General features: G+C 41.2%; 1 protein-coding gene across 1 annotated transcript in view; it reads left to right on the forward strand.

Annotated features, from left to right (window-relative positions):
* The window catches only part of RAB2A (RAB2A, member RAS oncogene family), a 159,597-nt gene that overhangs the window by 121,438 nt on the left and 23,159 nt on the right, over nucleotides 1–15,000 (forward strand). Inside the window, exon 7 of the mRNA XM_073631682.1 lies at nucleotides 12,372–12,440. Within this exon, the coding sequence (XP_073487783.1) occupies nucleotides 12,372–12,440 (69 nt within the window). The remainder of the gene's footprint in view (nucleotides 1–12,371; nucleotides 12,441–15,000) is intronic.

Genomic DNA, 15,000 nt, shown 5'->3' on the forward strand with positions numbered 1-15,000 from the left:
CACAGAATTGTTGACATTTTTGTAGATTTTTAAAAAAAAGTATTCAGACCCTTTGCTGTGACACTCATATATTTAATTCAGGTGCTCTCCATTTCTTCTGATCATCCTTGAGATGGTTCTACACCTTCGAGTCCAGCTGTGTTTGATTATACAGATTGGACTTGATTAGGAAACCACACACCTGTCTACATAATACCTTACAGCTCACAGTGCATGTCAGAGCAAATGAGAATCATGAGGTCAAAATGAACTGCCTGAAGAGCTCAGAGACAGAATTGTGGCAAGGCACAGATCTGACCAAGGTTACAAAAAATTTCTGCTGCACTCAAGGTTCCTAAGACCTGGAAGACGTTTGGGACGACCAGAACCCTTCCTAGAGCTGGCCATCCTGCCAAACTGAGCTATCGGGGGAGAAGAGCCTTGGTGAGAGAGGTAAAGAAGAACCCAAAGATCACTGTGGCTGAGCTCCAGAGATGCAGTCGGGAGATGGGAGAAAGTTGTAGAAAGTCAACCATCACTGCAGCCCTCCACCAGTCGGGGCTTTATGGCAGAGTGGCCCGACGGAAGCCTCTCCTCAGTGCAAGACACATGAAAGCCCGCATGCAGTTTGCTAAAAAAAAAAAAAAAAAAACACTTGAAGGACTTCAAGATGGTGAGAAATAAGATTTTTTGGTCTGATGAGACCAAGATAGAACTTTTTGGCCTTAATTCTAAGCGGTATGTGTGGAGAAAACCAGGCGCTGCTCATCACCTGTCTAATACAGTCCCAACAGTGAAGCATGGTGGTGGTAGCATCATGCTGTGGGGGTGTTTTTCAGCTGCAGGGACAGGATGACTGGTTGAAATCGAGGGAAAGATGAATGCAGCCAAGTACAGGGATACCTTGGACAAAAAACGTTCTCCAGAGTGCTCAGGACCTCAGACTGGGCCGAAGGTTTACCTTCCAACAAGACAATGACCCTAAGCACACAGCTAAAATAATGAAGGAGTGGCTTCACAACAACTCCATGACTGTTCTTGAATGGCCCAGCCAGAGCCCTGACTTAAACCAAATTGGGCATCTCTGGAGAGACCTAAAATGGCTGTCCACCAACGTTTACCATCCAACCTGACAGAACTGGAGAGGATCTGCAAGGAGGAATGGCAGAGGATCCCCAAATCCAGGTGTGAAAAACTTGTTGCATCTTTCCAAAAAGACTCATGGCTGTATTAGATCAAAAGGGTGCTTCTACTAAATACTGAGTAAAGGGTCTGAATACTTAAGACCCTGTGATATTTCAGTTTTTCTTTTTTATTAAATCTGCAAAAATGTCAACAATTCTGTGTTTTTCTGTCAATATGGGGTGCTGTGTGTACATTAATGTATGTAAATATTTGTTTTACAATCACTAAGACCATATTAAAAATGTTAATAAAATAATTTCCAATGCTGCTATATCTGTGCCATATTTTGAAGTGACTGCTTGCAACATACTGCAGATTTCAGCTTGATGACATCCATAGACATTAGGTTGCAGTATCCTCCCTTTTTTTTTTTTTTTTTTTTTTTTCTCTTTTAGGGAAGCGTTGGTCAGCACAGAAGCCCTAGGGTAGTTGGATTGTGCCATACGATTTTAACACCTCCCGACCCTTTCAGAGGTTTATGATGCCGAGAGGTTGGGCGGGGGTTTCTGATCATGTGACTGACCGTGATTAGCTGTCACAGCGGTCACATGATCAAAAAGCTCCCAATCACAAGTAGAAATCGGGAGCTTTCCGTTAGATGCTGGCATCTGTCGGGAGCGTGCAGGGCGCGTACTCTCGATACAGCTGTGTTTACATTCTGGTACACATGTACTCTCTGCATTCCACCCACCAAGAGGCCATCTATATGCGTACTGCTGGAGCGAAAAGGTTAATTGCCTTCCTCACCTGCTTTGTCTGTGCTAGTTTGTTTTGTCCATATATTGAAACTGATTCAGTTTTGGCAGCTGCAGAATACACATCTACACAGAATATGCAAGTAATAGATGGGCCACAGGATGGCACCAGTAATTTATTATATATTATTATATTAATCTGGATATAAATATTTGCAGATGAGATGGCAATATAAACAAGTCAATTTATGTGGCTTACGAAACAGGTGCCGCTTTTGCTTGCTGGCCAGTGGTAGGCATAACCAGCATTTTTATCACTGCATCCCAGCCAGCCTGGGAGTAAGGCATAGCACTAGATAGCATTGAGCTGTCATACATTCATACATACATAAGGGTGTATGAGGGAGAAAAAGATATCTGTTTTTCCAGAATGTTCCCATTTGATTGTGCTTTACAATTGTCTGTGTCCTGGCAGCTCTGGTCTCCAGGCCTTGCTAGTGTGCCAGCTTGGTGTTCTTTTTGCTTGAGCCAAAACGTACAGCCCAGGCAGCACATAACAAATTGGAAATTTACTAGCCAAGAGGAAAAGTAGGCAGGAGCACAAAACCAGACACAGCACACACATGGAAAAGTATATTTTTGTAATTTAACTTGATGCGTGTTGAAAAATTGAATATATAGCCTTGAACAGTAGGGAAAAACACCAAGGTATGTTAGAGTAACTGGTGCATATGATTTTAAACATCTGGAGCTCTGGACTTACTGCAGCATTGGGAATCATCTGTTACTTGTTCTTCTAACAAAGCTGGTTTGTTTAAGCCAGCGACAACATAATGCGGTCTAAAAAGAGTCATCTTGTCATTTTTGATGTCCATCATTGAAAATTAGAACTGTCTGATGTTTATTTGCGGGTAATTGTGGCCTATCGCTATATTGCTCTAAAGTTACAGTAATTCTTTCTTGGCACAGTCACACTTGCAGTGCGAGAGCCATAGACCCATAAATCAGCATATAATTTCTCTTGACCTAAAATAAACTAAGCCCTTAGACTAAATTTAACTGATTTTCCCCCGTAATGAAACAAGGGAGGGAGGACGTCCAGAGAGCTCTAATGCTTCCCTCCATGTGCCAGTTGTTAAGTGCTTGTTTACATGAAGTTATCATAACACATTTCAGGATTTCATGGCTCTGTTTAATGTTTTACTTAATGTGAACAACTGAACACCCCATAAGGAATCCCAGCTGGTTGGATTTGCGCAGCTTTTGACCGCCGTTTTCAATTAGCATGGTTTGTTAGGCCATACCGATAATTGGTATGTTAATCACAAGCGCATGAATTTCCCCCCCTCTTATTTGAAAATTAAAAACTTCCATTTCTGAGGGTTGTGAATCAATTCGCAGCTGGCTCTGAGCCAGATTTTCTTCAACCGAACGTCACGTCTGGAAGAACGCACTTGCTTCCCTAAGTGCTTGACGAATGTGTGATGATTAATTCTTCTCATTATTTTGCTGCAAATTCTCCTGACCCCACTATGATGATTCGATCACCCACTTAGAGCCCATGCATATTCATATCAGCCCTGCCATTGCTGCACCCACCTCGCTCTCCCTTATTTAGCTGCGGCCAGGGCTCAGTGCAGTAATTGAGCTGCAGTAGATTGATTGCTCTGGGGAGCTGTAAGGCCTTTAAAGGTGAAAACATATCAGTCCTGTTAATTAGGAAACAAAGCTCTGGTGGCAAGTTCAACAGTCAAATGCTCCCACAGTTAAAATGAGGAGGACCATGATGAGTTTTTCCTCCATGGACCATGTTTACTTTTTCAGATGTGATTAAGATCCCTTTGTACACATACATTTTCATTTCCAGTGCATCACAGATTAAAGCCATGACAGTCATTCACAGCAATTTCTGAACTGGAAATTAGATCAGGTAGTGAAGAAAAAAAAAAAAAAGAAAAAGCTTGACAGTAGAAAGCTGACAGTCAGTAGAATTACAGCCTTAAGATTTTTTTTTTTTTTTTTTTGCTGGCTATAGGCACAGCTACTGTACATCTAAAGGCACATTTTTCATCAATAGCGACAGTAAATATGCCCATCCTCTCCATCTTTGGGGCTACGTTTTAATACAGATGCCTGAATTCATATCGAAACTCCCAGTCCTAAAATGTATTAAAACCTTTCATTCAGTAAATATCTAGCTGGGTGGAGATTTTGGTGGAGAATATTAACCACTTGCTGTCTGAACTATAGTAAAAATGCATATTTTGTTTGACGTTATGGTTAGCTGCCCTAACCCCGGTTTTTTTTTTATTTTTATTTTTTAACTATAGGCAATTCTCTTTCAGATAAAAGTGGTCCCGTGGTTGGATTCACTGTGGGATCACTTTTTAGAAGTGGCAGGAGGGGTGACCACAAAAGCGTCCCATTCTTCCGTGCTCACACACACACAAGTGAACACATACGTAAGGCGCGCAAGTATATGTAAACTTTGTTCAAACCACACATGTTGAGGTATCGCCACAAACATTCGGGCAACAGCAATAATTCTAGGCTAAGACCTCCCCTAACTCTAAACAGGTAACCTGTAAACCTTTTTAAAGTGTCGCCTATGGAGATTTTTAAGTATCGTAGTTTGTCACGATTCCACAAAGGCGTGCAATTTTAAAGCATAACATGTGGGGTATCTGCTCGGCGTAACATTTATATTTTACAAAAAAATTGGGTTATCTATGGTGTTTTGTTGCAATAAAACTCAGTGTATTTTTTTTTTCATAAAAATTGTGTTTGAAAGACTGTTGCGCAAATATAGTGCGACATAAAATATTGCAGCGATCGCCATTTTATTCTCTAGGGTCTCTGCTAAAAAAAATATATATATATATAAGTACATTTTAAATACTGATTTAAACTTTTAAACAAAAAGTTGCAGAAAAGGCCTGGTCAGCAAGTGCAACATTTCTGTGTGTGCTGAATGGTACAGGTTCTGGCATTCATTGTGTTCTAGTCTGAGGCTGGAGTTAGGGGCATTGAGGGAGGTCTTTAACTGCCTAATTCTTCCTTCACAGACAGCAGTGGGATTGACAATTACACTTTTTGGCAACAATCTCTGGTGGTCTAATCCAATGAGTGGTAACCACAGAAGCTGCCTTTATATCACAGTGCCACCACATTATTGGATGACAACCATTAGTTTATCCCTGGGTGGGAAGATAGTTTTACAACTGATTGCAGATATTAAAGTGGACCTTCAGTCATTTTTTCAACTTTCCATCTATTAAATCCTCTGCCCTTGTTTTAACTTTGGATAGTATTTTTTTTTCTGCCAGTAAATACCTTATACAGCCCACTTCCTTCTTCTCTGGTCATTAGCCTAGGCTTATGACATCAGGCACAGGTCTCTCTCACTCTCATGAGAGTTTGCCAGGAAGGGAGGGGGGGTGAGCCATAAAAATGGATGCAGCCAGACTCAGTGAAGGGAGATTTCTGCAGCGTATTTGGCAAGTACAGAATCACAGTATGTATAAAACATGCAAAGGTTGGAGGGAAGCTTCAAAATGGCAAATGTTTTTATTAAAAATTATGTGAGCAGACTGCAGTTCCTCTTTAAACTTAATGTGTATAAAGTTTATTTTTTGCATTGACAACATAGATTGTATAGTTCAAATTTAATCCCTGCATAGCTAGATTATTGCATGTAATACTTAGATATCTAATTTTTTGAGTTACGTAAATTAAAAGTTGTAAGAAAATTCCAACTCCCAAGTATAAACTTTAAGCAAAGGTGAGAGTGCTATGGGTTAGTTTGAGTCCAAAAAATTTTATAATGCTTGGCAATGAGACAAAGCCAACATGTTTTCGTTGCTCAAGACTCCCCTTTCATCAGGGCTGAGAAACAAGATGACACAATCATATAGTGCAGAATATCTAAAAACTGCAAGCACACATAATAAATAGTGTACTAAACATTGTATGTCAAATCTTCTAAAGGCATGTCTTCTATATGCATATTGTGTCTTTAAAACATATAGATGGATAACATTATTACCTCCATTGCGCTGTACATTCTATTTGTTATAAAAGATGAAGTATAGTCTGTATTTGGAAGTATTAATACACCATATATATTATGTGCTAGTAGTTTTAGATAAAAACATTTTTTATGTGATTTTTGGGGTTGATTTACGAAAACTGCAAAGTACAAAATGTGGTGCAGCTCTTCGTTGTAACCAGTCGGCTTCTAAATTAAGCTTTGACAATAAATCCTGGAAGTTGATTTTGCGCACTCCAGTTTTAGTAAATCATCCCTTTTGTGTCTATCTCAGCCCTGGTGAAGAGGGAGCCTTGTGCCACTGGAAACACATTGAATTTGTCTCCTGAATTTTTACCAAGAGTATTAAACTTTTACTGGACTTGAGCTAACCATTGGTGCTCTGATTCTTTTATGGCTTGCTAGGACATTCCCAGGGGTAAGGATACTTCAAATAACATAGAGCAGTGTCCCTTGAATTTAAGATCAAATGTATTGTTTCTTCTTTGGATCCAGCAGCAGGTTCCAAGTATAACCTTTTTAAACAAGTGTATAGTTTGGAGCAAATAAAGTGTACCTGTTACCTCAAAATTCGTCTTCCACTAGTATTCAAAGCCTAAAACGCATACCAATTGCTACAATGCACTTGAAGCTTTTTGTACCATACTGTGATTTTCAAGTCTTGATGTATAAATATTTACAGTGTGGTAACTATACATTGTGGCATCTTCATAAGGTCCCTTTCACACGGGGCGGATCCACTGGACGGACTCCGCTAGCTTAGCGGGGGATTGCTCCGTTGATCCCCGCTGAGCAGACAGATGACAGGTCCGTCTCTGCTCACCTTGCACGGATGGACCTGCCAGAGCCCCATTGTTCTCTATGGGAAGATTGGATGAAAACCGCCAGTCTGTCCGTTTTCATCCGATCCGCTGGACGGATGGTGAACGTATCACCATCCGTCTGTTTTGAGCAGATCTTATCGGATTGCAGGCGGGTGTCAGCTGACACATCTCCTCTGACATCCGCCTGCCCATAGAAGTCAATGAGTAGCCTTCTCAAATCCGCCTGAAAAATGGAAAGGTGGATTTGTGCGGGCCGATCGTGTGAAAGGGCCTAATTGGACAGGAAAAGTCCCACAAACTGAAAGATCTGAGAATTTTTTTAATAGCTTTTTCCTGTCCATTCTTTGGCATCCATCATTTCTGCAGGTCTTCATTAATCTGTGATGACCAGAGGTTCCTACAGGGCAAACTGCATGTTAAATTGGCACCATACATCAGCATGCCAAAAAGCTCAGAATCAGTTCATGCAGTGTAGCCTCTGCACATCATATAGAAGATCAGTGTAGATCCACATACAAGCACTGATGTCGGTCAGTTTGTGCAGGAAGATAGTTAGCGATTTTTCAACCCATAGTATTGGCACCCTAAAGAGAAAATGTAGATGAAAGCATTTACTTGATATAAAATGATTTGAGAAGTTGAGTGCTGCATTTGTAATTTTATATATATATATATATAATATATATATATATATACATACATACATACATACATACATACATACATACATACATACATACATACACACACTGTATGCTGATACATTTTAATAAGGCTCTCAGTATCCTGCGAGATGGTTTGAAAGGCAATCTAAGGGTAAACAACCTGTAGTAAAACATTCAATGTTTGGATCAGTCAGGTATGTTTTGGAAAAGCTAGGAATAAGACAGCAAAAATTATCTATAACACACTACAGACTCCTCGAAGAGGATTATGCTGAAGAGGCAACTCAAACATCAGAGATGAGCGACCAAACCGCAAGACATCTAATCCTCTGAAGAATCTGAAAAGCATCTGTCTTGGTGTATAGATTGATTGATTGGCCTGGCTGCGTATTGTCTGTCAGCATTTGTGTATTATCAGTCAGAGATCATTTACATCTCGCTTATCTGACCAGAGTTAGAAATGGGAAGAGAGAAGAGTATTTACTCCTCCTTTGATTCACTCGCCCTTCTGAGCGCATGCATTAACCCTGTGATTGCTGAGACATTGAGTGGCTACAAGTTACAGGATTACCGATATGGAATATGTCAGTAACTGTGGTGAGGCTTCCTCTATGTCTGGAGCACACTAAATTGCTGTTATAACTTTCCTTTATTTGGAATCCCTATCTAACATTTGTTTTTAGGCCAACAAAAATGTGCCCTTTAATAATTGTGAGAGTGGGTGCAGGTTTAATCCCATTATAACTAAAGGCACAGCTTTTTTTTCAGTTCCAAATGGCGTGGTGAGGGGATAGAACCACAGTCAGGTCTTTATTGCTGTTGGCATCCCCATTACGGTGATCCATCCTCTGTAATCATCCTGTTCACCTATGCCATTGGTAGTAAAGGTTTCAGAATACTTTATTATTCCCAAAGGGATTAGGATGAATCCATACATTTTCAGAAGCCACCAAAACAGAAAGAGGGAAAATCTTCCAATGGGGATATTGATCTTTGTGACAACCATCGAAGATTATTTCCCTCATTGGCAAAATATCTTCTCACTTCCTGTTAATTCTACAGGACAAAGGGAAGGGAAATCTTCCTATTGAAATAAAGATGACCAAAAATGGAGGCTTGTTTGTACCATTTTTCTGTGTTCCGTTTTTATTTTGTTGTCGCAAGGCACATGCTGTCACGTTTTTGATGTCTATTAGTAATCGTCTAATAATTTTGTATGTGTCATATAAGCAATGAACAGAGTTGAAATTAAAAAAAAGGCAAACATAACTGATTGGTTTTAGCCCTCCCATACTCTGTGCAACATGGAAAAAATGTATGGCTTTAGACGATCTTTAATGGAGAAGTATGAGCTTATGAAAAAAAAAATAAACCTACGTACATGCCTAATCCCTGGTTCATACTGCCGCGACTTGAGAGTTAAGTTGGATGACAAGTCGCGCCCCACTAGTGGCAATAGAACCGTTCTAATAGGCGCCACGATAAAGTCGTGCCAGCATGTCGGATTCAGAATCTCGCCAATCTGAACTGGGGCTTATTGCTGCGGTTCTCACATCGGCTCGAAGACCAAGAATTGAGCGATCGCATCACTCTGCTTTCAATCTGCTCAGATATGTCGGTCAGGGCTGCCCTCTGATTGTCCAGCGCTCACTGGAGCACCAGACTGGGCAGGGGGCGGGTGCAGCTGGCTTTGGCTCTCAGCCGCGGGCCGAGAAACTAAGCCAGCTGTCAATCAGGCAGCCAACTGGATCCCAACATTTTTGTTGGGATCCTTCCAGAAACTAGCATTGCTCTGCCCTGTCAGCTGACTCTGGGTCACAGGAGAACAACATGTACTCTTGTGACCCTCAGAGGTATGGCCATACTTCTCATTTAGGCTTGCTATACATGCATTACTTCTGTTCAGCATATTTTATTGTTGCTGGTTTCCATTGATTTCCCTAAAATCATCCTAGTTACAAAACCTTTTCCATTTAATCATTTTATTGTTCCTACCCTCCCACCCATGCCATTAAGAATATCATGGAAAACAAATGTATATTTTAATTAGAGTTTGGAGGAGAGGAAGTGTGCAGGAACAAAGGTAAAAAAAAATGGAGATAGTGAATCATAGAAAAATTAAGTACAGTGCATCCGGAAAAGTATTCACAGCGTTTCAATTTTTCACGTGTTTTTATGTTACAGCCCCAATTAAAATTCTACAAATGATACCCCATAGTTTGTTTGAAATGTTTGCAAATTTATTAAAAATGTGTTAGCAGGAGCAAGAACGTGCATTGTGTGATGTTGGATGGTAGACTGCAAAGGGAATGGCGAGGGGAGCTTGAGCAGATCACAGCAAGAATAGAATGTAGTCAGTGGGAGCAGGCCATGGCCAGGAAAGGAGACCGGTGTGCAGATGACAAGAGGAAGAGAATAGAGTGGAGGGTAGGAATGGGGCTCACAGGAGTAACTTATCCATTGTAAAGGACAACTAAGAAAGGTGGTATGGAATAGGGTTATCTTTCCATTCCTGGAGCTGTAGTGAAGCTAATCGCAGTGTTTCAGAGCTGAAGGAAAATGGACATGACTGCACTTCACCCCAGTAACAGCACAGCCTATTTTGTAACAGAATAAGGCAAGCCCATATTTTGTCATGTGAGCTAAGATGATGTTGGTTCCGACCTGCTGTGATACATGCTCACTACCATTAGAAGCTTAATAGTACTAAAAAGGGTAAGATTTTCTTTTTTATGAAATGTGATTTATGTACTCGGGTAGTTTGAAGACTTTGCAGAATACATAATTTCATTGGTGTGTTATTCGAATTCTGAGATAGAAGAGGACGATTCTCAGCCACATAGATCTACTCCTTTGCACATATTGCCACTAAGTGGTGCTGCTCGCTCTAGAACATAAACCATTAAAAGTGTCATCTTCCCCTAGTGCACTCTGTTGAAGCGTAACATCTCTAGTGTCTGCTGCCCAATGTTAGTAAGGTCACCATTAATATTTAATGGCTCTAGTTCGGCAGCAGGCAGCTCGTAAATGTCTGCCTGCTATCTGTTACTGCAGTGACTTCATATCTGCTCTGTAATTTCACCATTGGTTAATATAGCCACCTGCCCAGACAATTCAGAAATGATTTCCGGACTGTGTAATCAATGCTTCCAAGCCCAGTTTAATATGTTCCCTGTTAGAACCTTTACTGAAAAACCACACTGGCTGGATAGCACCACAGGTTATAGAACAATTAGATTGCTGCATTCGTACGCTGCCTCTAGTCTTCAGAGAGGATATGCTGCTCTTCTAGCATGTGACTGCTCTTTTATGGCTGTTATGAAAATTATTAAAAGTTCTGTATGCGCTGCAATTATAACCTTTACAAATGTGCATTGTAGAAAATCAGGTTTATTCAGATTTTCACTGTGATCTGCTATTGCTTATTTTTCTAGCATTTGCTTTCAGGGATCATCACAATGTTTCAAATTTATCCAAAATAAACTATAATTGAAATCATGTCAGCCAGATTTTAGCTGTTGGACTTTAGGCAGATATCAAACTCAATTTAAGGCGGTTATTCATTAAAAAAGCAAAAAAAAAAAAAAAAAAAAAAAAAAATGTTTTTTTGAATGCAACTTGTGTACGTACCGGAGTAAGGCTTAGAAAGCACACAGGCTGTGGGAGGGCAGCAGTAGGCGCCAACCCGGTATGCTACAGTGCACATACCATATGCTGGCAAGGAACTTGCTGACGGGTAGAGAGAGAAGACATGACCTCATCAGTCTCCTGTTGCTCCTTCATTATCAAGTCATAAGTTGGGGGCAGGATGATGACACAGCTATATTGCTAAGAAAGATTAAAGCTTCCTTTTTTTTTTTTTTTTTTTTTTTTTTTTTTTTCCTATTATTATTATTGTTAAAATTACATGTTATACTTACCTGTTATGTGCAATGCTTTTGCACAGAGCAGTCCTGCTCCTCTTTTTCTGGGGACCCTCATCAGCAGTCCAGGCTTCTCCTCTTCAGCAAGTGCCCCCATGGAAGGCCGCTTTCCATGGAGGCACCTTTGTGTGCTCGCTCCTGAGCTGCCCTGTCTGCTTCTTTGACAGAGTGCAGCTCAGTCCTGCCCCTCGCTGATTCATCACAGCATTTGATCAACAGCAGTTGTAGTAAATGGCTCCCGCTTTTATCAATATACCCAGAGAGGATGGAGATAGCAGTGAGAGCCCCTGCTCTCATGCACATCGCTGTATCGGATCAGGCTCCGATAAGAATTATGGGGGCAGGGGGCATTTTGCAGCACAGAAGGTTTTTTAACCGACGACTGCCCCTTTAGTAAGCCTATGGGTGATGTCAGCAACCAGGCTATGCAGCCATTGTCGCTGCTCTCTCCTTTAACACTGTAGCTGCTGTTAGAGGGAGCATGTGGCTGGACCAGAGTGACCTCTAAATAGGTAATAACAGGCAACTTTCCTTTTACAGGGTAGATGGAATAGGCTTAGAATGGGGAGGGAGTAGATTTAAAGAGTTTTTCAACCTAGAAGCAAAAAATACAAATACAGTAGCTGCTGACTTAATAATAGGACACTAACTGCCAGCGCAGTTCTCACCTGAGCCGCCTCTTTCTCCCCAGGCACCGGCATGTTTCCCAGAGCACACACGCTTTGTAAATGGTCCCACAGCTTCCTGTGACCTGTGATATCCCCCAGACATCTGCGGAGGGCTGAACTTCTGCTCTGATTGCCACGGTGATCCGACCGGAAGTGGGAGCAGGTATCTATCAAAACCAGGTACCTGCTACCCCCAACTTGTCACTGAGCAAAGCATACTGTGCAGAGAATGCTTTAATATATCGACATCGAGTCAGCATAACCTCTAAATTATTGTTTTTTTACATTTTTACGTCATATAAATATTTGTGAACTAAGATTATTTATGTCACACAGCATCATTTCTTGGACTGTTCATTTTAAATTGTTCTCCTTCTGTTTTAGGCATTTATTAATACAGCAAAAGAAATTTATGAAAAAATTCAGGAAGGAGTCTTCGACATAAACAATGAGGTAATTTATTGTTTCATTTTTAACTGAAGCCAGCTGTTGAACACTGCTTTACAATTATGGTTTTAGAAAATGTATGTTAAGAGTTAGGAATATCTCCAAGTTTAACTGTATTGAACTTGTTGCTACACATGAGATCAATCTGAGTCTTTTGAGAAGATGACCTTGCCCCACATATAAAGGATGAGCAATGTATGTTAAAGATGTTTAAAACCTTTTTCTTTGAAATTTGGAGTACAACTATTTCTAGGAAGGTTAAAATATACTGTCAGTAAAATGTCCTGAGATCAGGTAGTGCCTTCTGTCCTTTCAGAGATACAATGACCTGGTTAAAGTCTTACTGCATGATTGGATCTAACCTGTTGTACATTTTGAATATGCCATTACAGCCTGAGTTGGGTATAAAATTGTGCCCACCTTTTTTTGCATTTATGAATGCAGTTTCCTTCATTTGTTGGTCTCTCTAATAACACTATAGTCACAGGTTTGGCCAGAATAGTTCTAGTGTGTGCTGGGAAATTACTGGCCTCCTACATTGTTGCTATGAGCATGCTTTGTACATAGAAATTTAGCTGTTCACTCTCATTACATAAATAATAAAAAGATGGCAGCCTCCTTCTGGAAGACTCGGCATAGATGAAGACCACTATACAACAGTAGACCATGTTTATGTGTGTTAGGCTTGGTTCACACTAGTGAGATTTCAGATGTGATCTGAGTCACAGAGAATCGCATAACAATGGAAATCACATTATTGGTGGTGCCCATTGGCATCAATGCAATTCCGCATGCCACAATTTTGGGAAAATGTCCCGTACTACTCTGGTACGATTCCAGCATGTTTTTGGCCCCACGGAATATCCAAACCACATCCAAAACACAACCAAGTAGCACTACATAATTGCATTAAAAGTCAGATCAAAATAGAATTGCAGTAGTGTGAACCTAAGGTGGCCATTAGGGTTGCACCAATACCACTTTTTTAGGACAGAGTACAAGTACTGATATTTTTTTTTCCAAGTACTCACCGATACCGATATGTCATCTGACAGTAGCACTGATTAGGTGGCACTGATGAAGCGTGGACTGTGTCAGTAGTTTTTTATTTTATTTATTTTTTACTATTTTTTATTTTTTTTGTTATCAACCCGATTTGGGGGTGGGGGGCTTTTGTGAGATATCAGGGGTCTAAACAGTCCCCTGACATCTCTCCTTTGAGACAGAGAAAGGGACTGAGGACAAAGATTCCCCAGTCCCTTTCTCTGCAGCCTCGGCTGCACTGAAAATGAACAGACAAACAAAGTTTACGATGCTCAGTTATGAATGGACAGAGTCAGTGCTCACTGACTGCATTTGGAAAAGGGAAGGAGCTGGTAAATTAACATATTTACCGGCTCCTTCCTCTGCTCTCCATCCTGACAGATCTGGGACAGGGGGGCACAGAGGGGGAGCGGAGGGGTGCTGAAGTAGGACATGGCGAGATACCTTTATGATCACGGAGGAGGACATGGAGAAGAACACAGGGGACAGTCGGGGGTGATCGGTGCGGCGGTGGAGTTACAATCACCAATCTCCCTGTATAAATTTCAATAAAGCAGCTGAAAGCCGCGGGAGGGAGAGGAGGAGAAGCGGCTGTTGGCTGCTTTATTGAAACCTATACAGGGAGATCGGTGCTTGTAAGTGCCCCCGCTGCCGCACCGATCATCCCCTGACTGCCCAGGTATCGGATTAGGCATTGCCGCATTTGCACTATTCCTCCATCTACATCGTATGTGTGAATGGAGAAATCTGTTTTTTTTTTCTGACTGAAAAAAAAAAACTAAGAATCATCCATGGTCAGCTTTAGCAAGACTAGTACTATTCGCATCTACAAAGTAAAAGGAACCTATTGGGACTGAATTATATAAAATCGTATTGCTCACTTATTTTGTAGGTGCGGGTTCTGAGACTGTATTCCTTGTCCTTATGCTTCACCACTTTAGGAATCGCTGACCCAGAACAAGCTTTTGCATACTTGTCCTTACACGCTTGCTCCCAGTCAGTGACTAATCAAGTAGGGAAGGTGGGATAAGGATGATAATCCCAGGACATAACACGTTTGTAATGTTGTGACAGGGCTTCTGTAAAGAAGTACGGGATTGTAAAAGAAAAAGCATACATTCTTGCCTAACTACTGCAGCATCAGCCTGATGCTGTAGCTGTCCCCCGTGGCTTCTAAGCTTGAGAACTGAACGATCATGTGACTGCATATCGCTCAGTTCCTGGGTCTGCTCTGAGCAGAGAGCAGTGACTGTCAATCACCGCTCTGTGCTCTGCTCCTGCAGCTCTCACTGGGGAGGGGGGCTGAGGAGGCTCCCAGTGGTGTGCTGAGGGCTTAGCCAGCTGTTGGTCAAGAACCTTGGTGGATCCCGACATTGTCAGGATCCTCTGAGACCAGTGTGTGCCTGTGACTTCAGCCAACAGCAGACTTTAAAAGTAAGTGTATTTTTGTGACCCACAAGAGAAGTATGGGCAAAAGGGTTTGACCATACTTCTTTTTTTTTATCTATTTTAGGAGCTAGAG

The sequence above is a fragment of the Aquarana catesbeiana genome, linkage group LG05 (assembly GCF_042186555.1).
Source record: "Aquarana catesbeiana isolate 2022-GZ linkage group LG05, ASM4218655v1, whole genome shotgun sequence".
NCBI classification, from domain to species: domain Eukaryota; kingdom Metazoa; phylum Chordata; class Amphibia; order Anura; family Ranidae; genus Aquarana; species Aquarana catesbeiana.